This window comes from Physeter macrocephalus, chromosome 17 (assembly GCF_002837175.3).
Source record: "Physeter macrocephalus isolate SW-GA chromosome 17, ASM283717v5, whole genome shotgun sequence".
NCBI lineage: Eukaryota > Metazoa > Chordata > Mammalia > Artiodactyla > Physeteridae > Physeter > Physeter macrocephalus.
In genome coordinates, this window is record NC_041230.1 from 20,970,983 (window position 1) to 20,997,666 (window position 26,684).

The window sequence follows — 26,684 nt, forward strand, 5'->3', positions numbered from 1 at the left end:
CCAGCAGCTCCGCGGCATGTGGGATCTTCCCGGACCGGGGCACGAATCCGTGTCCCCTGCATCGGCAGGTGGACTGTCAACCACTGCGCCACCAGGGAAAACCAGCCCTGGAGCTTTTGCTGGAATCCCTGGAGAAAGAAGATCGGGAGTACTGAACTGGTGGGATGTGAGCCTAGACCTACCGGCAGCCATACTGCTACCATGAGGAGAGAAGCCCAGATAGTGAAGCCAGGCAAAGAAAAGTAGAGCTGAGAGAAGAAAGGCAGAGTCTGCAAGGCAGACATCATTTTGAAACTGGCACTCAACCCAGAACTTTTTCTGGAACTTTCCATCACATGAGCTAATAAAGTCCCTTTTACCAGAAAGCTTAAGAACGTTTCTGTTCCCTGTAGCTGAATGAGTACCAGCTAACAGAGAAAGCAGAACTGAGAATGTGACTTTTTCTTTTATTTTTTTACGTCAGTATATCATTTGCAAAACTTTTAACACCGATCAGGAAATTATTATTAATAAGCTTTACCATTATTGTGAGATTCCTCAATGTATCACTTAAAAAGAGACACATGGTCATTTGACCCCACAGTCTTCAGTGGTGCAGGGGTTCTCAGGTTTGGGGAGCCACAAGGTACCCTATTCTAGGCTTTGCTCCCTCAGTGTCCTTTTCCCTCCCATCACCAGCACCCCAAGCACATTCCAGCCCTGCTTTCCAGAGAAGCAGCTGTCTCTGCGAAGGAGGTCGCAGGTTGCAGCCTCCCAGCCGGCTCCCATGCACCGTGATGGGTTCGGCTACCCGCCTTCACTGCGGTCTCCCTTCTCCTGAGCTCAGCAAAGAACTGGCTGTTGCCAGCAGGGCTGAGAACATGGACCCGGCTTCTTCTGCAGGACCTCAGGCCTGTCAAACTCCACCACCCGGGAGGCAGAGAGAGGAGGGGAGGAGACGGGGGCACAGCTGAGCTCGGTCCTGAGGGACCTGAGGGCCTCCTGTGGCGCCAGCCTGGGCGCCATCCTCCCAGTGGCCCCAGGGGTGTCCCCTCACCTTCCTGTTGCTCATGAACAGGATGCAGTCACAGTTGAGGATGGTGGTGACACGGTGTGCGATAATCAGCACTGTGCAGCCCCGGATGCCTTCACGGATTGTGCACTGGATCAGGGTGTCCATCTCCAAGTCAGTGGAGGCCGTGGCCTCATCGATAAGGATGATGTGATGGATACGAAACGGGGGTGAAGGCAGCCTCCTCTGGCCGAGACCTGGGTCTAGTCCTGGGTCTACCACTAGTTCACCAAGTACCTTAGCTGGAAAATGAGATCTTTGGACTAGGTTCAAAACCCACTTTGAGTTCTAAGTTATCCATCACATTATGAAGAGAATGTTGTCTCAACCAAGAGCTAACTATTTTTTAGTGACCAGAAAATTAAGTTCTTAAAAACGAAAATGTGCCAGTGGCAACTTCTTGTTTTATGAACCACCTTCCTATTTGTCTGAATTAACGTAGACCAATGTTCCCCAAAGTGGCGGGCGGTCAGGCCCACACCCTGGGTGGCACAAGAAATGGTGTAGCCAGTATACGGATAAACATACTTTTTACTTTAACATTTTTGTATTTCTTTCGTTAACAATATGCATTAGAAAAATCTAACTGGCACAGAAAGTGTGATTTTACAAATGCTCCCGTATAAGATGAGGCCGTTTTTTAAAAGAAGTCATCACGAGTAAATCATAGGGTAGGTGGTACGCAGATATGACAAAAATCATTAAGTGATGACTCAAATTTGGGAAACTATATAGAGAAAGCAGCTTTCAAGCCAAGTGGCTAAGTAACTGTGAAATATGGAACCGAGAGGTTAAGAAAGTGCTACATACATACCGCAAGTCCTGTCACCCCTCTCTCTTAGCAAGAGGGGGCAAGTCCTCCCTCCTCTGAAACTTTCTCCCTGCTTTTGGCCCTGTTGAGCTCTGCCTGCTCTACCCCACAGCTCTGAGAGTCCGCAACAACATTTTTTTTTTTTTTTTTTTTGCAGTACCCGGGCCTCTCACTGCTGTGGCCTCTCCCGTTGCGGAGCACAGGCTCCGGACGCGCAGGCTCAGCGGCCAATGGCTCACGGGCCCAGCCGCTCCGCGGCACGTGGGATCCTCCCGGACCGGGGCGCGAACCCGTGTCCCCTGCGTAGGCAGGCGGACTCTCAACCACCGCGCCACCACGGAAGCCCCGCAACAACATTTTTTTCATTGCTCACTAACTGACCATGTTGTGTGCTGCATGTGCATGTGTATATGTGTGCAAGTATGTACACACGTGTGCGTGTGAAGGTGTGTGTATGTATGTGTGTGTGTATCACCCCACTTGTCAGGGAAAGGTGGCGCCTAACTAGCCCCTGTAGTACCTGACATTACAGGTGAAATATTTGGGAAACCTCAAGAAACACTGTCAGATGAAACTTTCAATATATATATCATTTTGCCCCAGAACAGCTGTCATCTGATTCTCAGTTCTAATAAAGACGAGGGAGTATCCTGCATCCAAGTTTTAAAAGGAAAGTACAGTGGGCAGTTTTGAGTGAGTACGTTTCTAGCCTTGTGGCTTCATGTAGGAGAAGCGCGCTGGGGCTTGGCTGTGGCAGTCGGGATGCCAGGATCCAGAGGCCCAGGTGGAGAAGCTCCCCCCTCCCCAGGCAGGTGCGCGTGGGATGGCAGAAAGTGACACAGCAAACCTTTCTCAGATTTGTGGACAGACCCCAGCATGGCACCCAGAGTCCCATGTGCACGAGGGAGAAAGAGCCAGTGTGTTTCCCACGCCAGGCATCCCCTGGACCCCTCACGCCTTCCCAGCTCTCACCTTGGAGCTGCAGAGGAGGGCCCGGGTGATGCAGAGCAGCTGCCACTCCCCCACCGAGAAGTTCGAGCCATTTTCCACAACTTCTACTTGCAGGCCTTGCGGCCACTTTGAGATCTGTGATATTGGGGAAGATGCCCGTGCACCACTGTGGGGTGAGCCCTAACCAATCCCCTCGTACCTCTCCTGTCACATTCTGACACGCCCCCAAACCCCCGTCTGTCTGTCTCTACACTCCAGCCACTGGCCTTTCTCTTCCTCAGCTATACCTGTCTCCCTCTCCTCTCAGGGTCTTTGCATCTGCTAGTTCCTGTGCCTGGAATGTTCCCTCAAAGATTGGTGCCCGGATGCCCCCTCAGTATTTGATCTCAGTTAAAGGTGCATCTTTACAGAGGCCCTGCCTGGCCATTCACTGCAGTCTGCAGGTCTCAACACTACCTACACAGCACCTGCCTCTGTCTAAAAGCGTCTCTCCTGAATGTAAGCTTTGGGAGGGCAAAGCTGTACCCACCATGCCCTTGCTATGCCCTCTGAGCTGGAACATACCTGGCTTACTGCTGGTGTCATCAGCCTTTATGCTTTATCTAGGGATCCCAAACCATCTCATCCCGTGAGATGATTTAATCCATGCAAAATGAGCGGAGCCCAGAGGACCATCAGGCTAAGACCAAGAATTCAGCCTTGCAGCTACTCACCATCTCGCTCAAGGATGTCCTCTCCAAGGCATCCCAGATCTGCTCATCTGTGCGGTGGTCAAAGGGGTCCAGGTTGAACCTGCCTCAGGAGAGGAAGAGAAGTGTTCAAGAAGCACCCTTGACCATTGAGCAGTCTGCCCCCCACACAGCAAGTGACCAAGGATGGTTAGAGCTGGATTACTGGGTCCAGAGAAGCACATTGAACTCCCAAGAATGGTCTTTCTTGTGCCTTCCCAGTACCCCTTCCTTCTTCAGGCAGCAGCCTCCAGGTCTTGTTTTGGGGCCACCTCTTCCCCAGCCATCAAGCCCATGTGGTCCAGGGGGAGCTTCACCACCAGCACCAGGGTGGAGCAAGGACTCAGGTAAAAGCAAACAAGCACGCAGTACTTCCTGGCCACAGTGATTAGCTAGGGGTGGGAAGGGAACCAATCAGAGTGTATCTCAGGATTTTGACAACAATCACCAGGAAGGGGGCTTGTTCTTTCTCACTAACTGAACAAGAGAGGTTGCAACCATCTCGTCTTGGGAGTGGGACACATGGTGCCCCCCCAGGGCCCTCACTGGAGCCCGAGAATGAAGCCAAGGCAGAGTGAGCGTGACACTGGGCCCTTGAATCAGCCTTGGCCTTCCCAGTATTGTGAGCCAAAAGAGGTCCTTTTAGCTTAAGCCACCTGGTGTGTGTGCGTGTGTGTGTGTGTGTGTGTTAGCATATACATAACATAATACCTATCATTTTAACCATTTGTAAGTGTACAATTCAGTGGTGTTCAGTACATTCACAATGTCGTGTAACAATCCACTAAAACTCATCATCACCAATAAAAACTCTGCCCATTAAACAATCTCCTTCTTCCCCGCCCCCTCAGCCCCTGGTCACCTCTTTTCTACTTTCTGTTTCTATGAATTTGCCTATTCCTGGTACCTCACTTAAATGGAAATATACAATATTTGTCCTTCTATGTCCGGCTTATTTCACTTAGCATAATGTTTTCAAGGTCTATCCATGTTGTAGCATATATGAAATTTTCATTCCTGTTTATGGCTGAATGATATTCCATTGTGTGTATATATCACATTTTGTTTATCCATTCATCTGCTGATGGACATTTGGGTTGTTTCTACCGTTTGGCTATTGTGAATAACGGCATAAACACGGGTATACGAATATCTGTTCAAGCCCTGCGTTCAACCCTGTTAGGTATATACCTAGAACCAGAATTGGTGAATCATATGATAATTCTATATTTAACTTTTTGAGGAACTGCCAAATTGTTTTCCACAGTGCCCGTGCCATTTTACATTCCCACCAATAGTTCATGAGGGTTCCAATTTCTCAACATTCACACCAATACTTGTTATGTTCCTTTTTCTTTTTTCTTTTCTTATTATAGCCATTCTAGTAAGTATAAGGTCATTTTTTCTGTCTCTCGCAGTGAAAGAATCCTAACTGATCATCCAGGCGACTGACATCAGGTTGGGATTTAACTGGACTTTATACCTATTAAGGTTTGCACTGGCATTTGGCATAGGAAACATTATAAACCCTTCCCTGTTACGCAACCACTGAGTCCTGATCGAAACCCGTTCTTAACCTCTGCTTTATCTTTCCCCAGTTCTGGCAGCCACATACATTTTGCATGTAGAGCTAGATTGCATTAAAGAAGCAGAAGGTAAAATGCCCCATTTGCATGATATTTGAAAGTTTCCAAAGCATTTTCACAGATGCACTCATTGACATCCTCTTCCCCATGAGATAGATATACCCCTTGTATTGATGAGAAAATTATGGCTTATCAGTGTTAAGTGGCTTGTTCAAGGTCACACCACAAGTCAGTCTGAGGGACAGGCTGGAATCAAAGATACTCAGAGATAAATGGAACCTTAAAGGGCAGAGAACCCAGGTCTCCTGTACTCCAGTTCACTCTTCCTGATACAAGGGTGGAACCTTCGCTGGTTAAGGGGTTGGACTACCTGTGGTCATATCTCATCTTTACCATTTATGTGTATGTCTCCTTCACTTTTCCTCTCTAAGTTCAGTTTCTTCCCTTATAAACAGGGGTTAATAACAGTGCTTACCTCATAGGATTACTGTGACAATTAAATGACACAGAATATTAAAGCATGGGGCCGGCACATATAGATGCTCAATAAATGTTAATTCATACTTTTACTTCTCCTATACCTTGGCACCATAGATTTGGCCAAGTTCTACCTTAACACAGAAATCTATCATTAAATGTTATCTCACTCCTCTAAAACAACACAATCATTACAAAATTCTCTGTCTGTGCACATATTATGCACTCTCCCTGGAAAGACTTTCTCTCCTTTTTCTGCCAGGCAAGCTCCTACTTATCCTTCAGGACCCTACTCAAATGCCCACCCCCCTCCTCTAAGAAGACTTTCTGGATTCCCCCAGGCAGAATTATTTGTCCTATTGTGGGCTCCCCTAGCACTTAGTTCATATCTCTAATCTAGCAATTACCTCCTTGTATTATAATTTGACAGGTCTTACATCTCTACAACGTCCTCACCCCCAAGTATACTGTGAACTTCTGGGGGGAGCACAGGCAGTAATCATTCATCAAAGTGTCCCCAGTCCCTAGCACAATATCTGGACCTGGCAGAGGCTCAGAAAAGGCAAATTAAGTGTGTGAAAGGATGAAGGAATCAATGAACAACGAGAAAATAAATAAATGGATGATCAGAGCTCTGGGGTAAGTTATCCTCTTGCCTCTAAGAATGCCACTTAAATATCCCTGGAACGTGTGGGGTCCAGCTTCATTTTTAATGCCTCATTCTTCCTCAGTCTCCATGCCTTGGGTTGGAGCAAGTTAACGAGCACCAAGCAGCAGCACTAATCTGGATGATGCTTAGTCCCCATGTTGACTTCCAAGGAAATAGAAAGTATGGAGGGGAGGCTAAGAGACCCAGTTCTGCCTGCTTCACTGATGGGACTGCCTGGATTGCAAAGTGCATCCTAACATCCAGCCTGAACGCCCTGGTCGGCCTTACCCAGTGGGTGAGAGAAGAGAATAAACCACATCCATACGTGGAAGGACGTGGTGAGCCCCAGGGCAAATGCTAATAGTGACCTGAAATCTGACCAATGCCATCAGATTTTTTAAAAATAAAAAATGCCTGGCTTTTGTTTAGGACCTCATGCTTTACAAAGTGCTCTTGTGTATATCTGGGCCTCATTCAATCCTCAGGAACATCTCGGAGAGGGGAGCCAGGTGGGCAGGAGAGGCCCTGTGTGCCAAGGAGAGAGCGGAGGCCCAGAAATTGAGGCTCTGGCCACAGCTGACCAGAGGCAGCCCAGCCCCGGAGATCCATCCTGCAACTCCTGCTGGGAGCCTGTCCTCCACACAGGCTGGCCTCGGCCCAGCACTCACCTGATGCTCCCTGACAGCAGGACAGGATCTTGAGGGATAACCGAGAACTTGGACAGCAGGTGCTCCAGGCCGAGGCTGCAGATGTCCACACCATCGATGAGGATGCGGCCCGCGGCTGGTTCCACCAGGCGGAAGAGAGCCACCCCCAGGGAGGACTTCCCTGTGGGGCAAGAACAAGTGGGGGTCCGTCTCCTGAGTCTGCAGGAGGGGTAGCACAGGTCTGACCTGGCATCCAGGCCTGACCCACCCGCTCCGTGGCCTGTTCCTTGTCATCATGAGCGCTGAGAGGGCAGAAGAGGCCCAGAGTCTCCGCTCCAAGGGGGTGCCCGAAACCACGAGCAGCTTGTTACTGCCTCAACCAGAAGGCGCAAATGGAACCCCTGGATAAATCCAGCCCACACATATGTTTTGTTTCACACACACAGTGTTATTGTTGTTTTTCAAATTCTTTACCAGCATTAAAAAAAAAATCCAAAGACCCAATATACAAAAATTCAAACTGCATGCTTCTCTTGAAAGTCAGTAGAACCGGCAACACTGGTCCCATATCTCCCTGGGCAATAGGCAGCTGGAGCCAAGTGTAGCTGCTTCCGTGAGAGAGAACAGTCTTCAAGTTCAGGGCGCTGCCCTCCCCACCCTCCTTTCATCACACCCCAGGCCCATTTCATGCACCTATGTTACTTGCTGGGCCTGAAAAGCATTTGAGTTTTCAACCTCTGCTCTCAAAGATAAGGTCAGTGTGAGGGGCAGCCATGTGTCTTGTTCACCTTTGTGTTTCCACGCCTGGCATATAGTAGGTGCTCAGTAAATACCTACTGGATGAATACAGTCAATTGGACCATCTCTACTGAGAACTCCTCTATGGCAGACCCAGTCCTCTCAGCCCAGCTGTGGCTGAGAAATAGAAAGGGAAGAACACATGAAAGAATATAGCTGGGAACTCTTCACCTTGCAGTAGTGCAAGGCCTGCAGGGGCCCGACGAGGCAGAGACCCACAAAGTTCCAGTCATCCTGGGGGGCTACCTGGAGAGGCAGCCCCGGGAGCACAAGGCTGGGGTCTGAGTGCTGTCTTTGAACAATGCAAAAAGTGGGAGGGGATGACCCTAGGGTCAGATCTCCCAAAAGTGATAGGAGAGGAAGAGAGGAAAGAAGTCAACCAGGAGAAAGTAAGTGGGGAGAGACAGGTGGAGAAGGAGGAGGCTGACTAGAGAGGTCTAGAGGGGGAGGGGAGGAGGAATGGAGGAGCCGGAGCCCTGCACGCCCCCTGCTGGAAGCGCTCGTTCCTGCACCCTGTTCACCCTTCCTGTCTCCCCGCAGACGTTGGCCTCAGAGCCCAGACCACTGTAGCTCAAGGGTCCACCAACCCTGTTACTCTGTAACACACCCCCTCCATCCGCACGGCCTTCACCACCAAGTCAGTCACCTCTCTCATTTCCTTATTTGATGACTGTTAACGTCTGTCCCCTCCACTGGAATCCCATGACAGCAGAGACTTTGGGTTTTGTTCTCCCAGCACAAAGTGAGGGCCCAATAAATATCTCTGGGGTCACTGAGTAAGCACAAGTCCAAAACCAGGTCTGACACCCAAAGGCCAACAATGAAGACGGGGGTACCCCGGGCACTCAGCTCACCAGAGCCCATCCTTTCCACGATGCCCACCACTTCCTGGCCATGAATCATCAGATTGAGGCCATAGAGGACAATAAGCGTGTGGTCTCTGTATTTCATCTGATAATCCTGGAATGTGATTTCCCCATGCTGTGGCCACCCGTGGGGACAGTTCGTGCCTTCTATGTGTAAAGGAGCTTCAGAGACACACATCTCATTTTTAAAGAAAGAAAAAGAAATCAGTAGTTATCCTCCATCTCTGCCCATCCCCTGCTGACCCACTGGTCTCTAGCTGTTGGGTGTGTGATGCACCCCAGCCTGCCCTGAACCAGGGTCAAGCCACCACCATGTGATCAGAAGACACCCCAGGAAGAACATCCCACCCCAATCACCTGAAATGCACATGATTTTAGCCCTAAAGAGCGAGAAACCATACAGCTAGTCCCCTTGTTATTAACATAGAAAACTCTCTAATTTATTGTATGAGGCTCTAAAGAAACAGAATCCAGAATAATGATAATAAGGACAGCAGAGCTAACTCACCCCTGTGGGGCATGTTTTATAGCTCAGAGCCCTCATGCAGACTTAATCTCTCTCGATCCCTATCCTAGGGGGTAGGCAATTTGGGATGATTTCACAGGTGAGGAAATAGAGGCTCAAACAGGTCAGATGACATGCTAACACCACACAGCTGATGAGTGGATGACCCGGGACTCAAACCCAGGGCTGCCTGGCTCCAGGCCCACAGCTCTGCATCGAGCACGGTGGGTGTATTGGGAGGAAAGTCTCCTCCTCTGGATGTTGGGGGTAATAATTCAGTCAACCTCATAAAGTTGTTTTGTGATTCCATGAAATAATCTACATATCATTATAGTGAGCCTTTACTATGGGCCAGGCACTATGCTAAGTGATTTACATGTGATGTTATTTAATCTTTGTAATAACCCAATGAAGTAGATACTGTGATCTGTCCCATTTCAGAGATGGGGAGCAGAAGGGATGAATAATTCACAAGGGTACACAGCTGACTCACGCGGCAAAGCTTAGACCTGAACCCAGGTGATCTGGCTCCAAAATCTGGGCTCTTAAATACTAGGACATAAATAGAAGCAATATTAATAACAATTCTTATTGTCATCATTATTATTATTATATTTGGGCAAACCCCTCATTTCTAAAAAGGGCAGATCATTCCCTCTACATCCAAGAATGCCATGAGGGATGTGGTCAAAATGAGCCAATGGGTGTGGAAGACCTTCTGAGAGATGATATGCACAGTTCCAGGGGAGATGGGGAGGAAGGACCAGGAGCCCAGCTGCCTCCTGGGAAAATCTCAGGGCCCCTGAGGTGTTGGGGCTTGCAGAGGCCACAGAAGCTGAGCCCCAGGCTGGATGTGAGCCTTCTAGATCTCCCTGCACAAAGCCCAGACCTGTGTCCCACCTTCATGTACTGCAGCATCCTCTCCACAGCTGTAAAGTACGCCTCTGTCTCTGAACTAATCCGGACACAGGCCTGGAAGTTGGACGCCAGCTGGAACGAAGGAGAAGCATCAGGCTAGCAGGCTGTGGGGGTGAGCTCAGGCTCTCTCCACTCCTGAAGACTGGGAGTTGCCATTCCTCCCGAGCAACTCTTCAAACAAGACAACTTCCCTTATAGGGATGGAGCAGGTACCTCTGGCGCCACCCCCCCACCCCGAGGCTACTCCTAAGTTTCACTGAAGCTGTAGTGGGCAGTTGTAGGCGAGCAACCCCACCAACCCCATTCCACCTCAGGAACCCTCTGCTTTCCATTCAAAACCTTCATCCACACCACAGGAGCCCACTCAGCCCACGCGCAGCCCAGAAACACAGGAGTTAACGGCCCTTGGGAGCAACCCTCAACTAACGGGGAAAAGAGCCAGCAGATGAAGGGTCCTGTCTCTCAGCCTTCGGCGGACAATCCTGGGAGTTGAGTGCTGATGACCTAGAGCAGTGACCTCAATGACACACTCTCATGGTGCAGTTCCTCCTTCCCTGTCTCGTGCTCCTGTTCCCTTGGTCCTCTTTCCAGGGAGCATCTCACAAATAATCTACCTGAATCCGAGTCCTTGTCTCAGGCTCTGCCTTCAGGGAAACCCAGGTTAAGAGGTGTCTCAGGGATTCTTGGGAATTGGAGGCACCATAGATGAGGAAATGGAGGTGCAAATAGAAGAAATGGTACACAGAGAATCACCTGGAAGCCAAAGGCAGAGCTGGGATGGGGGCCCAGTCTTTATGCTCTGTACCCCCCAGGCCACGCAGAAGGTGCTGGGCAACAACTCCATTATACAGTCAGTCAACAAACTCTCATGGAGGTGCTGGGCCAGTCTCCATGCTTAAAGTGCAACAGACACTGTTTCTGCCCTTGAGGAGTGCCCAGTCGGATGGGGAGATAGGTCAGCAGAGAAGGCAGCATGACAGAGTCAGCCCACAGCACCGTCATGGCCAGGGGACAGTCACCAGACAAGGGCTGCAGGGAAGGCTTCCTGGAGGAGTTGGCACTGGAGCTACATTTTTAAGGAGAGGTGGGATTTAGCCAGCTAAACACAGGTGGAGAGAGGTGTTCCTAATAGAGGGACAAAGTCTTGACAGTAGTAAAGTGGCAGCATACATTCAGGACCCCACAAGCCATTTGACTGCGGCTAAAGGAAAGGGTACGTACGGGCCAGGGAGGCCAGGGAGGGAAAGCCTATATAAGTCAGAGAAGGGGTCACCATCCTGAAATGACACTGAGCTGGGAAGGGATATCAGACACAGTTGATTGCCTATCCACAGCTGGTCCCCTCTTCCTTGCTAACACACCCTCTGTTATGTTCAGGTGTCTATAGCTTGGAATTCCAGGAAGGCTTTGTTACTCCAAACCACTCATGTTAATCCCTCTCCTCTTGCCAATGACTGGTTGAGGAGTGAGCCATGACACAGCTCTGGCCAACAAAGCACAAGGAAGACTCAGATGTTAGCATCCAGAAATCTACTCCTTGTTCTTACAAGGGGACACATTGAAAAAGTTATCTACTCTCCAGTCTTTGGCAGTTTCTGGGTGAGGATGTGCTGCTTGGGGCTTCAGCAACCATTCTGTGAACTTGAGTAGACAATCCTGAGGACAAAAATCAAGCATGGATGCCAGAGCAGAAAGATCAAATGATCATGGATTCATGCTAGGCCAGTAAATTAGCCAACAGAGAACAGCCCTACCCCAGCCTTCCAGTCACATAGGATAATAAGTTGCCAGATTGTCAAGGCCATTTTGAATTGGTTCTGTGGCTTACTTTGGCTTGCAACAAGAAACATCTCTAATATTTACTAAGAAAACTCTTAGGGCTACAAAGCAACATGGTGGGTGATACCTGTCTCCCAAAGCTTGAGTTTCCTCAAGAGTGCATGAAGAAGTCAAAGTACCAGTTTGACCAGAGGAGAGAGTGCATGTGGGGTCTGAGGCCAGATTTGAGGGCCTGGAACGTAGGTCCATGGCTTAGGTTTGGTGCATAAGGAGACAGGGAGTCTCTAGAGGTTCTAACCAAGGCAGTAACATGAGGAAAACAAGAATTAAAGATCACTCTGGAGAGAGTGTAGAAGGTGGATGGGAAGGGCCTCGGGGGTGGGCAAGGCAGCGAGGCTAGGAGGTTGTTACCCAGGATAGAGATGAGACACTCAAACAGGGCAGCAGATGTTGAGAAGAAAGGATGAACCCGGGGTCATTCTGAAGTCATCACACCCCCAGGCAGAGGTCCTCCCTGGTGGCCTGTGGTGGGACAACTGGTCGACCTTGAGTGGACACCTGTATGCATGGTGCTCCTGGGAGAGCTAAGCCTCCACCCGCTTCCTGCACCAGCACTGGACAACCTGGGCACAGGGTGCAGCAGACAGGGACATCTCTGGCCTTAGTGACTCCACGTCCCCCAGGACTCCAGTGTGGGGCCTCTCCCCAGAGTTCTGGAAGGCTCAGGACCAACTCTGCACTGGGGCACGTGTGCATGTGCTTGTGCATAGCCGAGTGTGTGCTTATGTATGTATGTGTCAGAGAGAGAGAGAGAGAAGAGTGTGCCCCACCATGGACAAACCTGTCTCTCAGCAGCTGTGGGAATATGGGCAAATTAACTCCAGAAACTCTAGTTTCCTATCTGTAAGCTGGGAACAATAACAGCAAACATTTATCCAGCATTTATTCTGGGCCAAGGTTTTTAACATGCATGAACCCTCAAGTTTACATACATTCTTCACAAGTCCATGATTTCAGAACTTTTATTATGTCCCTTTTTATAGAAGAGGAATCCCAGGCATAAGGAGGGTAACAGACTTCCCCAAAGTCACACAGCTGATAATGGACAGAGCCTGGTGTGAACCTGCACGTTCCAAACCACACATTCTTAACCACTTGGCCGCATCTCATGGAAGGTGGTGAGAGTTCAATGGAAGAAAGCACAGCAAGTACCCAGCAGGGCACGGGCTCAGTGCAAGCTCCCCAATACTCTGGTTATGGCACAAGGCGGCTGTCTGTGGGCATGAACACTGCACAGCCTCCTGCATGGCCCATGAGCTCTCGGAAGGGTCTGCACACAGGCATGGGCACGTGGGCACAACACCGTATGTGTGTGCAAACATGTGTCTGCCACAGGGCTCAACAAGGAGCACGAGGGAGCCCCTCTGCACCCAAAACGATGCCTCAGCGTGGGGCACATGAGACCTAAGCCCAGTTAGAGAGAAAGCATCCAGAGAAGATAGTTAACGAGTGTCCCTGGGGGAGAGGGCGGCCAAGGTTCCCCGAGCCAGCATCTGGCCTCACGGCCCTTCGTGGAGAGCCCTTCCCCAGGACTCTGTGGACATGAACCTTGGCCCCACTGCCTGGCATGGAGGAACTCAGACCATGAGGCCTGCCAACTGCTACACCAGGGTCCCCCTGAGAACCCATTTTAAAGATTAGATTCCAAGACCCCGCCCGACAAGGACTTGACTCCGAATCCCTCCAGCTATGCTCTGGAGCGTGGCCCTCCTGTCAGCCCCACAGGCCTGGCTGAATCAGCCTGGCAGGCTGGGCCGAGTGCTCGGTTTCAAGCCTATACACTTTGAAGCCTGAGAGGCCTGCTCCAGGGGAGGACTGGGAAACCTACTTTTTCCATAGCTCCCTCACCCATATACCTCAGAAAAGTTTGACAACTGAATCAGGGTATTAATAGTAAAGTGAAAAGACACCAGACAGGAAACCAAGAGGTCAGAGGTCTTGCCCTGGCTCTGCTTCTAACGCTCTGTCCATTCAGACAACTCCTTCCCCTCTCTGAGCCTCAATTTCCCCATCTACACAACAGGAGGGTTGGACTCTGTTGTCTGTGGGCTCCCCTTCAATCCCAATATTCTATGATTCCGTTAAACACCTTTAAATACAGACTTCTCAGTTCAAAGGTGACAAGGAACCAGAACAAAGCTGCGGATTCAGAAAGCCAAGCACATCGTTCGTAAGATCACAAACGGCCAAAACCCAAGGTGTGATCAAAGTCCCATGGACCCCTGAGCCTGCCCACAGACCACAGACCACCACCTGCCATCTGAGAGTCCCTCCCTCACCTGCAGGACAAGGCTGATAGCCATGGCTTTGTAGGAATAGGGGGCAGAGGAAACTCCAAAAAACGCGAACAAGGCCACCATCAAGGTCACCATGTTGGTCATGAGCTCCAGCTTCAGTGCCGCCCATCACGTGGAAGACAGAAACATTATCAGCAGGTAGTTATTCTGTGCATACATCAGCCTTTTAAACCTGAGAAGGAAAGGACAACCTGAAAGCCACACGTGTTTGTCTAACCCAGGGTTCCCCGAGGTGGACACTGGTTGCTTCCTCCAGCATCCAGCTCCCCACACTTATCAAAGAGCCAACACAGAAAATTGGGGGGATTCCTTCCTACCCCTTTCTCAGCCATGGAGTTCACCTGACCCCAGATCTAGGAGTGGTCTCTGACCGATTTAGGCCTATCAGCAGTTCTCTTCCCCTGGCCTTCATGATTGGTCCAGGATGGGCAAGTTACCGTAACTGGGCCAATGAAAGTGAATACATGCCCAGATTTGTGAGTGAGTGAAGGGGAGTGATCCCTTCTTTGTACGTATCCACCTTGTTTACTGCTGTATCCTGGTAGGTTCTCAGTGTTGACTGAATGAATGTGTCACTCCAGGATCCCCTCAGTCCTAGTGTCTGCGCAGTCCTTGGGTCTCTCCAGTGCCACTGGGAGAGGTGGCACCATGGCTCATCCAATATTTCAGCCAACAGAGCACATACCATCTCACGTGCCCCAATTTTCCCAGGCTTCAAGGCCACCTCAGATGCTGCCTCCTCCCCAAAGCCTTCCCTGATCCCCAGATGTGGGTCGTCGTTTTCTCCTCTGAACCCCCAGGGCATTTTACCTGCTCCTCTCCTAATTTGTCTTATCATATTCAACACTGTATTATTACAAAAACATACGTCCGTGTCTCCTGTCTCCCATTAGACAGTAAGCTTCTTGTAGTTCAGCGCAGACCATGTTTGACTGATCTTTACAAGTAGATAAGTTTATGTTACACAATTAAACTTCAGCAACAATCGTAGGATTTGTTTGTTTGTTGCAACAAACATTAGAAGGCAAATCTGTGGGTGTGAATAGTGAAGAAAATTGTGTTATGTAGAGAGCCCTTGTTCTTTATTATTTTATTATATTTAGATACCTGTTTGGAAGCGAAAGAAAAAAGAAAACCAATGCAGTAAGTGCTAACACAGTAACATCTTACCATTAATTATATTGATATATGTATATAATAGCCACAGATCTTTAAGGTTGACAAGCATTTTTCATATCACTTACATTTTTTATTCTTATAAGCACCATCTTCCGGATGAGGTTCCGGAGGCTCGGAGAAACAAATGGGATAAAACAGAGTTCTCTCTGATTCTTCTGAAGATGATCCTCTTCCCAGATGCTCTGTTTCCTGGCTTCCTGTGCCCCACCACCTCCACAGTCCCCATCACCCTCAGACAGCAGAGGGACTCACTTGCTGATGGAATCTTCAGTTTCTCCATAGACATGGATGGAGCTCAGGCCGTGCAGAGTGGTGAGGATGTGGGAAAATAAAGGGGAACTGTAGGTCTCCAGTCTCTTGAACGCATTGATGGCCCTCTTGAACATTCTGCATCGAGAATGGGAGTGAGTGACCTGGGCCATCTGCCTCTGGGACCCTCCAATTCTAGGTTGGTCCTAGACTCATACCCCAAGACACAAACCTCATTCACAAGCGAAAAGAACACACTCACTTAAAATAAACGAGGCAAACAATGAGTATTACAACTCCCATCAGCAGGACAGAGGGAGACACCACACTGACATTCATCAGGATGGTGGTCACTACCAAATCAGGAGCAGGGACTGTTCAGCCACAGTGGGCAAGAATTGGCCCAGCTCATGCAAGTCCCCTGCAAAGCGGTTCAGGAGTCGGCCTGTTGGGGTGGTGTCAAAGAAACACATGGGGCAGTGGGGCACCTGCAAGGACAAAAGCAACCCAGGTCATGAGGCTGGCTGCAGGCCTTGCTTGGGGCTTGATGAAGACGCCAGGTACCCTCAGGCTGTGAAGAGGTACAGGATGCAGCCTAAAGGGTATTCAGGGAAGGCAACATAGAGCAGTGGTTAAAAGCAGGGGCTCCAGAGTCAATTTGTCTGGACTTCAGGGCTGCCCCACTCTTCCACCTACTACTGTGGGACTGTGGGCAAGTTACTTAACCTCTCTGAGTCTCAGTGTCCTCATTTGTAAAACGGGGATGATAACAATGCTTCAGAGTTGTGATGACGATTGCACAACTCTGCAAATATACTAAAATATACGATTTAAAAGGGTATATTATTGGGCTTCCCTCGTGGTGCAGTGGTTAATAATCCACCCGCCAATGCAGGGGACTACGGTTCGAGCCCTGGTCCGGGAAGATCTCACATGCTGCAGGGCAACTAAGCCCGTGCACCACACCTACTGAGCCTGCGTGCCACAACTACTGAAGCCCACGTGCCTAGAGCCCGTGCTCTGCAACAAGAGAAGACACTGCAACAAGAGGCCCGCACACCGCAGTAAAGATTGGCTGCCACTTGCCGTGACTAGAGAAAGCCCGTGCACAGCAATGAAGACCCAACTCAGCCAAAAGTAAAATAAATAAATTTTTAAAAATAATAAAAGGATATATTATTATATATTACATATTTTTGTATATTTAAAATATACAAGTTAAAAGGATAAATTTCATGGTATGTGAATTATATCCTGATAAAACTATTATTTTAAAAAGGAAGGAAAGAGTGGGAGGGAGGGAGACGCAAGAGGGAAGAGATACGGGGATATATATATATGTATAGCTGATTCACTTTGTTATAAAGCAGAAACTAACACGCTACTGTAAAACAATTATACTCCAATAAAGATGTTTAAAAAAATAAATAAATAAAGGCAAAAAAATAAAGAAAAAGGAAGGAAACGATAATACATTAAAAGCCCTCAGAGCAATACCTGCCTCCTGGTATTGCTATTAATACTAACTCTTACATTTCTTTTCAACTCTTACCCTGACTTTTTTCTCGGTAAGAAAGACGGGACCATTTCACTCAGTATCACCAAAAATTAGGAGCAGCCATTCCACTGCAATTGCATAAGATGGAATCTTGGGTAGATTTTAACGACGACCGCCCCTTCTTGAAGGTGGCATCCCAACTTGACCTCTAAAAGCAGTGGATGTGAGGTCCTGACTATTAGTAAATTATAATTATTTGAGTCATGAAGTGTCCCTTACTTAGAGCAGCCCTCATGGCAAACACCTGGATCCTGCTGACCAAGTATAGTTCATTTGCCGTCTAAGGTGGGGAGCAGGAAACTTCAGAGCGGCCGACTGTGAGCTTCCTTGTTTTCTTTTCCTGCCTCTAAATTGTCTTTAATTTTATCTCCAGAATCTTTTGTTAAATACATGAGCTAACTAAAGCAAAAAGAATTGTCACAATCACTGTGACAAATCAAAGACTAAAACCATCACCCTCTCTAGGACGCTGAGCACTCGTGGGGAACGGGGTGCAGGGAGAAGGGCTCAGGATCAGGACTCAGCTCAGCTGTGGCATGAAAGGAGTCTTTGTGAGAGCCCACTCTCATGAGGGATTAGAAGAAAATGGTGGGGACACAGGGACAGGGGCTCTGGTTGCCTCCTTAAGTATCAAAATAATCTGGTTCTGGTTTTGTTTTTTGCAGTGCGTTGATTTTGCAGTTGAGCCAGTTTTTTCAGAGATTTGCCCTTTACTTGTGATTATTTAAAACTACAAAGGCAAAGTTAAAATCAGTAAAGCCATAAAAGGATGAGAAAAAGGAAAATGTTTTAAATATGAAATGTATTTTCTAATTAAAAAACTTGAACATTTCTTAAAATTAAAATACAGAATATCTCTTTGAGGCCTGGGCACTAGATATTTCTGGAATCTGGGAATGCGGAGTCAGGAACTTAGAGACCAGCTAGCCGGTGCCACCACCACAGTCCAGGTGGTGAAGGGTGCCAGGCCTTGGGTGGAATTTCCCCTCTCCTGCCTTCTGGCTCCACCAAGCCAGTTGCTTTATCTGAGATGTGGGGAAATGCCCTGGCCTCACCCTCCTAAAATTAAAACACAATTTGCATTCAATCTACAAGGAATGATGGGTGGCCTCCTTGCCTCCCGAGATCCCTCTGAGAAGCCCCCTCTCTACAGCTCTGAGCTCCAGCCTTCCTGAACTCCATGCAGCTCCCTGGAAATGCTCTGCTTCTCCTCGCCTCTTAATCTTGAACTGGCGAAATCCCATTCATCCTCAGGTCTTAGCATAGAGGTCACTTCCTCCAAGAAGCCTTCTTGGACTCCTACCTTCCTTCCACCACCGCCAAGCTGGGGTTAGGTGCATCATGTTCTTATGGCCCTGTGTGCCCCACCCCATGGGTAACTCTGCACACCATATTACAACAGCCTATTTTCTTGTCCCTCTCCCTCCTTAGACTATAAGGCCATGATGACCCAAACCATACTTGCATTGTTCATTTACCATTGTAAACCCAATTGCCCACCCCAGAGCCTGGCACATAGTAATATTCTATAAGTGAGAGAGAAAAAGGATATTTCCAAGAGGTAGTGAAATACCATAGACAATTTGGTATTCTAACCATAACACCCATTCTAACCATAACACTTGTGGTGTTTCCGTTTTCTCATATGTAAGACGAGGATAAAATACCCACTTCAAAGGGAACTTAAGGAAATTATAAGCAACCCTTTATGTGACAGTGCTCAGCCAACGGAGGCCAGCATTGGTAGCTGAGGGTTGACCCTCCAGCAAGGGACACTAAACTTTTACAATCATGCCTCCACTGGTAGGAGAGTTTCAATGCACCTATCTCATTCTCTGGCCTGCTCCCACCCAGCTAGTGACCCAGTGTACACTTACAACTATATGACATTACATTCTCCAAACCATGGAGACAGTAAAAAAGATCGGTGGTTGTCAGGTGTCTGGGGGAAGGGAGTGGGAGGGATGACTAGGTAGAGCAAAGGGGATTTTTAGGGCAGTGAAACTACTCTCTATGATACTTAATGGTAGACACATGCCAGTATACATTTGTCAAAACCCATAGAATGTACAACACAAAGAGTGAACCTTAATGTAAACTATGGACTTTAGTTGATAATAATAATGTATCAACATTGACTCATCAATTGTAACAGAAGTCCCCCATTAAAGCAAGATATCAATAATAGGAGAAACTGAGGATGTGGTGAGGGATAAAAGAGAACTCTGTACTTTCTGCTCAATTTTTCTGTAGACCAAAAACTGCTCAAAAAAAAAAAATAAAGTCTAGTAAACAAAACCCATAGAATGTACAACACAAAGAGTGAACCTTAATGTAAACTATGGACTTTAGTTGATAATAATAATGTATCAACATTGACTCATCAATTGTAACAGAAGTCCCCCATTAAAGCAAGATATCAATAATAGGAGAAACTGAGGATGTGGTGAGGGATAAAAGAGAACTCTGTACTTTCTGCTCAATTTTTCTGTAGACCAAAAACTGCTCAAAAAAAAAATAAAGTCTAGTAAAAAAAAAAAAAAAAAAAAAAAGTTGAGCAAGGTCAGGGTTCAGCCTTTGGCCACGCCCAGTGCCCAAGCCCATACCTTGTTGAAGAGCTTGTTGTGCAATGCTGTGGGTGCCTTCCTCATGACCTTGGTGAAAGCCGCTGAGGTGCAGATGCCCATGCAGACTGAGAACAGGGCACTGAGGCCATACACCAGTCGGTAAAAGGGCAGCTGAGGATTGTCCAATATGTCACCTGGGTCTGCAGTGGTCCTATTGCTCTCTTGACTGCTACTGGTCTTCAAGAAAGGACAGGGGGCGTGGTATGATAAGATATATGCTTAGTCTTTGTCCCCAATTCCTGGCACAGAGCTCCTGAAACACTTGCAATTTCCTAAGTGATGGGGGTGCTGAGAGCATCATTTGTGGTAATATTTGGCCTTTGACTCTGGTTCCTGACACAAGCACTGCTAAGACCTTTGGGGTCTCTGGAGCAATAAGAGAGTCTTTTGTAGCTAATCAGATGACTAGTGGCTGGGGGGCCCTAAATAGCTTCAGGATTGGGGCTGGTCACCAGAAAGACCAAGCCATGAGTCCAAGCTTGGAACTTCCAGCTCCGCCCCCATCCTCTGGGAAGTGGGGAGAGCCTGGAAATTGAGTTAATAATCGATCATGCCTACATGTTGAAGCCACCATAAAAATCCCTAAAGCACGGGGCTCGGAGAGCTTCCAGGTTGGTGAACACATCCATGTGCCAGAAGCTCCTGCTCTTTGGCCCCTTCTGGACCCCACCCTATGTACATTTTCATCTGGATGTGCATCTGTATCCTTTATTATATCCCTTATTTTAAAAACTGGTTAAAATATTTCCCTAAGTTCTGTGAGCCATTCTAGCAAATTATCAAACCCAAAGAGGCAGTCATGGGAATCCCCAATTTATAGCTGATTCATCAGAAGTACAGAAAGTCAGACTTGTGATTTGGCACCTGAAATGGGAGCAGTCTTATGGAACTGAGCCCTTAACCTGTGGGGTCTGTGCTAACTCCAGGTAAGTAGTGTCAGAATTGAATTGAATTCAATTCAATTCAAGCTAGTACACCCAGCTAGTGTCCAGAGAGTTGGAGAACTGGTTGATGTTGGGAAAAACCCGCACAGTGGGTATCAGAAACATTGTGTGTGGATAGAGGAAAACTGTGAGTTTTCTTTTTTAGAGGGTCAGACCATCTGAGTTCAGGGTGAAATTCAGCAGGGAGAAAAATCCTTCTTCCTGGGGCTACATAAGACTCAGTAGCTGGTAGAAGGTGAAACTATACATTACAACCTTCCTGCTCAGTGCTGTTGCTTTTCCCTTCTTCTTCCCCTCTACCCTGCCCTGGACTAAGCCCTCATTGCCTATCCCCTGGACCACTACAACAGCAGTTTCCCTGACTCTAGCTCTTGCCTCCACTCCATCTCCCACTCCACCCTGATTGCTCTAAACTCAACCCCACCACCTTTAGGACTTCTATTCACCCCTCTCTCCATGCATCTTTGTCCCAAGGCAGCCTGCTGTCTAATGTGGCCTCTTTTCTTCTGTCAGGGTAGAAAATGGCTTGATAAATTACTTCACTCTGTGGTGTTAGAAATCTGTGCTAGATGATCATCCAGCATCACCTCTGCCCCCTTCCACACTCTCCACTGCAATTCAGGGGAGAGCTTGGGAACTTGGTTTGCCAGACTCCTTGCCAGCATGGTCTGAGGTTAGATTCTGCCAAGGAGAGGCACTCACAGGAAATCTGAAGGTTCAAAGAGAAGAAGCCATCACACGCTGGTGGCAACTGTGGACAGGCGCATGGGACATGGAGTTCGGCCAGGTTTGCAGGCATCCTTCCAAGGATCAGCCCCCTCAGTGCTGCCTGCTTCTGAGACCACTGGAGCCTGCTTCCCCTCTCCCCTCCAGCCCTTCCAATGGCTGTGTAGCCTCTAATTTGTGTATTAAATCTTTGGAAGCTCTAAATATTTCAAGTGGCTCCTGCTTTCCTGACCAAAGTCTGTCTGACACATGACTCCAAAGTTAACCAAATAGAGCATTTGAAAAACATGGCCTGGATTCAAAGCACAGAGTTCAAGGCACCTTCACGTCTCAGGGCAGCCTCCTTATCCTCTCTAAGCACTGTTTCTGCAAATATAAAATGCGAAAAAAAAATATATATATATAAAATGTGGACAGTGATACCCACCTCAGAATGAGCTGGGAAGGTTAATGAATTAACGTGGCACATAATGGCTGAGAGCCGCAGAACCCTCAACACGGAACAACTCTGTGCAAACTCCTGCACTAAAAGACTTGACCAAATTCTAGCATGGCTTCTAGAGGCTAAGGCATGTCCCTTGGAGGATCCCAGCTCACCCCACCTTCATTAAAATGCCTCTGCCAGGAAAACTTACTGTTTCTTCCAGCCTGGACCTGATGACAGGCCCCTGATCTCCCTTCCCCAGAGCACTTACTAAGAAGGGCTCACACTTGTGACTGTGTATCTCCTGCAACTGAGAAGCATCTCTCTTAAGGACCTGAGAACCATTCCTCTGAAATGTAATCATCAGAAAGGACAGAGCCTCTGTCTCCCAGTCTCTGTGGGAGGATAGACAGCTTGTTGGCTACAGACACAGATGGCCTAATCACATTGACACTCACCAGCCTTTTGTACTTTTTCACTTCTCTGACCCAGCTGAGCCCCTGCTTTCCCTCCTCCCTCATTCTCCCTTTAAAAAGCCCAAATCACCTCTGTGCAAACCAGACTGGAGCTCAGTTCTTTCCCCGCTGTCAGGAGTGACGGATAAAACCTATTTTCCCGTCTCTAACTAATGTCTGGCCATGTCCATCTTGGGTGTGGCCTCCCAGCCCCCCAACGGGGAGTACAGAAGCTTATTTTAAATAACGCAGAGCAAGAAGGCAAAACAGCTGCCAAAGGGAAGTCACTCAGGCAGACTGTAAAGCAATCTTGGGAAGCTGTTTGGGGACAGAAACCTCTTGGTTTTGTCCCTGTGAGACTGCATAGGTGACCACTCGCTCTGTGAACACAGGAGGCCAGACCGGGAGGGAGCCCCAGAGTTCTGGCTCCCAGAGTTTCCTTCTAGAGCTCCTTTCATCAACACTGCAAGGGCAGGCACTGGGCTTGCCATGGGCTTCCCTAACCCCTGCCCACAGGGCCCCAAGGAATAAGAAGCCCCCCACTCGACCCAAGCCCACAGAAATGCACCCCACCCTCACCATGGCACTCACCCCTGAGCCCTGCTCCAGCCAATAGCTCAGCCACCACAGGTTGAACATTGTGAAGCAGACCGTCATCACCAGGAGGAGGAAAACCATGGCAGAGACCAGGTAACCTGGGGAGGGAGAGAAAGGTGACACACAGGTGCCAAAAGAAGGTGCACAGCCATCCCAGGCACTTGGATCTCCCTCAGACACCTTAGAGGACTGGAAAGAACTGTGCTCCAAGGTTAGAAAGCCCTGGGTTCAAATCCTGGCTCCACCACTTACAAGCTATGAGAGCCTGGGCCAGGGACCAAATGTCACTGACATTCCGCTCCCCTACGTATAAGATGGTGATGGTAGCCCTGCCAGCCTCATAGGAGGGGTTGCTCTGAAGATGGTGTGACGTAACCTGTGTCAAGCACCCAGCCCAGTGCCTGGTGCATAAGCAGTGTTCTAGAGGAGTTTGTTCCCCTCATGCCGGTCCTGAGGGTTCAACGTTCAAAATAAAAACAACAGCTTCCTTTCACTTGATAGGTACTATTATGTACCATGCACCAGGCAGAGTACTAAAAATATGCATTATTTTTGAATTGGGAATTCCTATCCCCATTTACTGAGTCTCCAAGAGAGGAAGTAACTTGCCCAAAGTCACAGAGCTGGTGAGTGCTGAAGCCAAGGATGGTACACGCCATCCTTTAGCATCCGCCTCTTGCCCTGGCACTCTATCCACATCTCCAGTCTGTGTCCCATGCCCATATTCTTTTTCCTGAATTCTATCCTTCCTTAAGCTCCACTCAAGGGCCACCTCTCTTTGATGACATCTGAGATTATTCCTGGTCCCAGAGATCTCTCTTCTTACTGGTGGATGCAACGTCCTAAGTCTCCAACTAGATTACAGGGTAGTTTCTTAGGTGACTTTATACCCCCTTGCCTCCAGAGCTCAGCACAGAGCCTAGCCCATAATAGGTACTTCCTGAATACAGATCACTTGGTTTCTTGATTCATTCATGCATTTCCCAAGTATTTGCTGCTCCCCTGCTTTGGTCAGCCTCTGTGTTACATCCTGCAGGGATGCCCACGGTGGAAGGGGTGAGGATGGTGATCTCCTATGTGCAGCCTACCTCTTCCTCCCCTAGACAGGTAGAGAGAAGACACACCTTACCCAGGGTTAGGTTCCAAAGTCAATGAAGAATGAAAAGTTGGCATGGAGTCAAAATACTCTCAAAAATGAATTACTCAAAAAGCACAGTATCATATACTTGGTTTTGTGTTTACAACATTGTATAGTTTAGTTAGGGATCCATAGTAATACTTTTCCCTTCGTGACAATAATTTACATGTCTATGTGTCTTACTACTATGTTTGATTTTGAAATGCCAAGTACACATGAAAACATAACTTCAGGCCTTGAATATGGTTGTAGAGTTACTATAGTTGAGTATGGTTGGGGTTATGTAAGTTAAACTCATGAATGACATGACCCTTTGGGTCCCTCTACCTCACATGACCTTGCACATTCCGGTCTGACCCAGCTTCAGGGATAGACCTGGCCTGGAGCATCTGACAGCCCGTACCTCCGGCTACCTGGATGTAGTGGTGGTAGATGCTCTACTTCAGGGACTCTTTTTCCATCTTCTCCTTCTGTGTGAGCTGATTTTCTGGCACTGGATCAGAGAAAAGAAGAAGGAAACAGTATGCCTCCCAATCTCCTGTATCTCCTTCCCGGGTCAAGAGGAGTCCTTGCAAAGCCTTCTGTTCTGGCTGCCACCCAGTGCCCCACCCAAGTCTGACTCTAACCAGCAGGGTTTCCAGGTTTGCCCAGGCTCCAAAGTCTGAAAAGGGGGTCCATCGCCAGCCATTCAATAAACCCTGGAGGGCCTGCGGCTCCCAAGGGCTTGGTGGCTTGAGAGAGACAGCAGGAGAGAATGAAGAAAGCAGTGACCTAGGACTAGAAAACCTGGGTTCCAGAATTATCATCATGATACTGTACAACTTGAAGCAAATCACTTAACCTCTCTGTTTCCTCATCTGACAACTGGCGGACTTATAGATGATTGCTAAGATGATTTGTAGCAATACACTTCTGAGACAACTCCTCAAAAAACAGTTGTGATACCAGCCCAAGCAGACTCTTGGCCTACAGCAGGGCAGAGAGACCAGGTGTCTGGAGATATCAGTAGTTGTTGCCAATGACAACCTCAACAATAACAGGAGACAGCACTGCGGGGGGACATCTGTTGTTTCTGCCTGATGCTCTCCCTTCTTCTAATAGCAACACCACACTTCTCCCTGGAGAAGACGGCTCTCTTTGTGGAATTTTAACCTTGAGGGAAATTATACTAGATGGAAAACGTTTGGAGTAGGTTTTCTTCAAAAGGATTCTGTACGTGTTCCTGCTACTTTAGACCCCAGAGTTGCTGAGGCCTGGTTCTTCAACTTTTCCTTTCATTCTGTGATCTACACCCTTTTCTGCCAATAAATTATTTTTCTGCCCAAATTGGTTTCTGATCTTTGCAGCTGAAGACTCTATTGGTGACAGAAACCTACAATGTGCCAGGCACTGTCCTGAGACCTTCCCTATACCTGACCTCTTCTAACCTCCACTACGACCCTGCAATGTAAGCACTACTACCTCTACTTTTGCCAGTGAGGGTTCAGAGAGTTTAACTTGCTTGGCCAAGGTCACACAGCTTTGTGAGCAGCAGAGCTGGAATTCAAATCTAGAACTTGTCTTATTTTAAAAAGAAAGACTTTCTCTTCTGCTACCTTGTCTCAGAAAAGAGCAAGGCCATGAGCTTCTGGATGCCTAGGACTAGGCCCAATACATTTCTAACTTTCAATACCTTTGCTCTCAAAGAAAATGTGTAGGGGCTTCCTTGGTGGCGCAGTGGTTGAGAGTCCGCCTGCCGATGCGGGGGACGCGGGTTTGTGCCCCGGTCCGGGAAGATCCCACATGCCGCGGAGCGGCTGGGCCCGTGAGCCATGGCCACTGAGCCTGTGCGTCCGGAGCCTGTGCTCCGCAACGGGAGAGGCCACAACAGTGAGAGGCCCGCGTACCGCAAAAAAAATAATAAATAAATAAAAAATAAAGTGTGTAATGAATTAATGGCCCGGATACCTTGCAAAGTTTTAAATTTGAGCCACTCGATGTCAAAGCTACCCCCATCCTGCCTCTGCCTCTGCACACGCTCAGCTGTTTCCCCACCAACACTCACTTCCTGGACGCTTCTGGCCTCCTGACCAGCACAGTTCACGCCCCACAGCCCTCAAATACTTGGATCTGTAGCCTGTATGTGCGATGTCTGGGACCCCATTCAATGAGTGACATGGCCTGGTCTCTCATCCAGGAGGAAATGCCAGCGCCTCTGGAAGATGCAGGCAGGCAGAGGTTCTCACTCTGTTCCCCAGCACTTTTACCAGCATTTTCATTGAGAAGCTCTTCTGGACAAGTGGTCTGTGCCTGACCTTCCACCTGTAGCTCTTCTGCTGCCTTTGCTATGCCCTGCAACACACCCTGGGGAGAAAACACAAGCTGTGGATGCAGGGGGTGGTCCTCCCTGTTGGGTCAGGAGTGAGAGCGGGGTAGGATGGAAATCACCTGTATGGCTTCCCCATGAATCTTCTGGATGAGCTGGGCATTTCGCCCCTTCTTCTGTATTAACTCACTGTGAATTCCTTTTTCACAGATTTTCCCATCTTCTAACAAAATGATCTGGTCGCAAAACTCTAAATACTGAAGAGTTAGAAGAAATAAGGTCTTCAGTAAGCATACAAAAAGCTATTCAGGGCTTCCCTGGTGGCGCAGTGGTTGAGAGTCCGCCTGCCGATGCGGGGG

General features: G+C 48.4%; 1 protein-coding gene across 1 annotated transcript in view; it reads right to left on the bottom strand.

Moving 5' to 3' along the window:
* Positions 1-796: 796 nt before the first annotated feature.
* The window catches only part of ABCC11 (ATP binding cassette subfamily C member 11), a 73,502-nt gene continuing 47,614 nt past the window's right edge, over positions 797-26,684 (bottom strand). Inside the window, 17 exon segments of the mRNA XM_024124851.3 lie at positions 797-864; positions 867-910; positions 1,038-1,201; positions 2,835-2,948; positions 3,527-3,605; positions 6,922-7,081; positions 8,553-8,742; positions 9,970-10,059; positions 14,106-14,295; positions 15,555-15,689; positions 15,814-15,913; positions 15,916-16,039; positions 19,716-19,913; positions 22,877-22,980; positions 24,424-24,513; positions 26,267-26,363; positions 26,448-26,582. Of these exon segments, the coding sequence (XP_023980619.1) occupies positions 797-864; positions 867-910; positions 1,038-1,201; positions 2,835-2,948; positions 3,527-3,605; positions 6,922-7,081; positions 8,553-8,742; positions 9,970-10,059; positions 14,106-14,295; positions 15,555-15,689; positions 15,814-15,913; positions 15,916-16,039; positions 19,716-19,913; positions 22,877-22,980; positions 24,424-24,513; positions 26,267-26,363; positions 26,448-26,582 (2,082 nt within the window).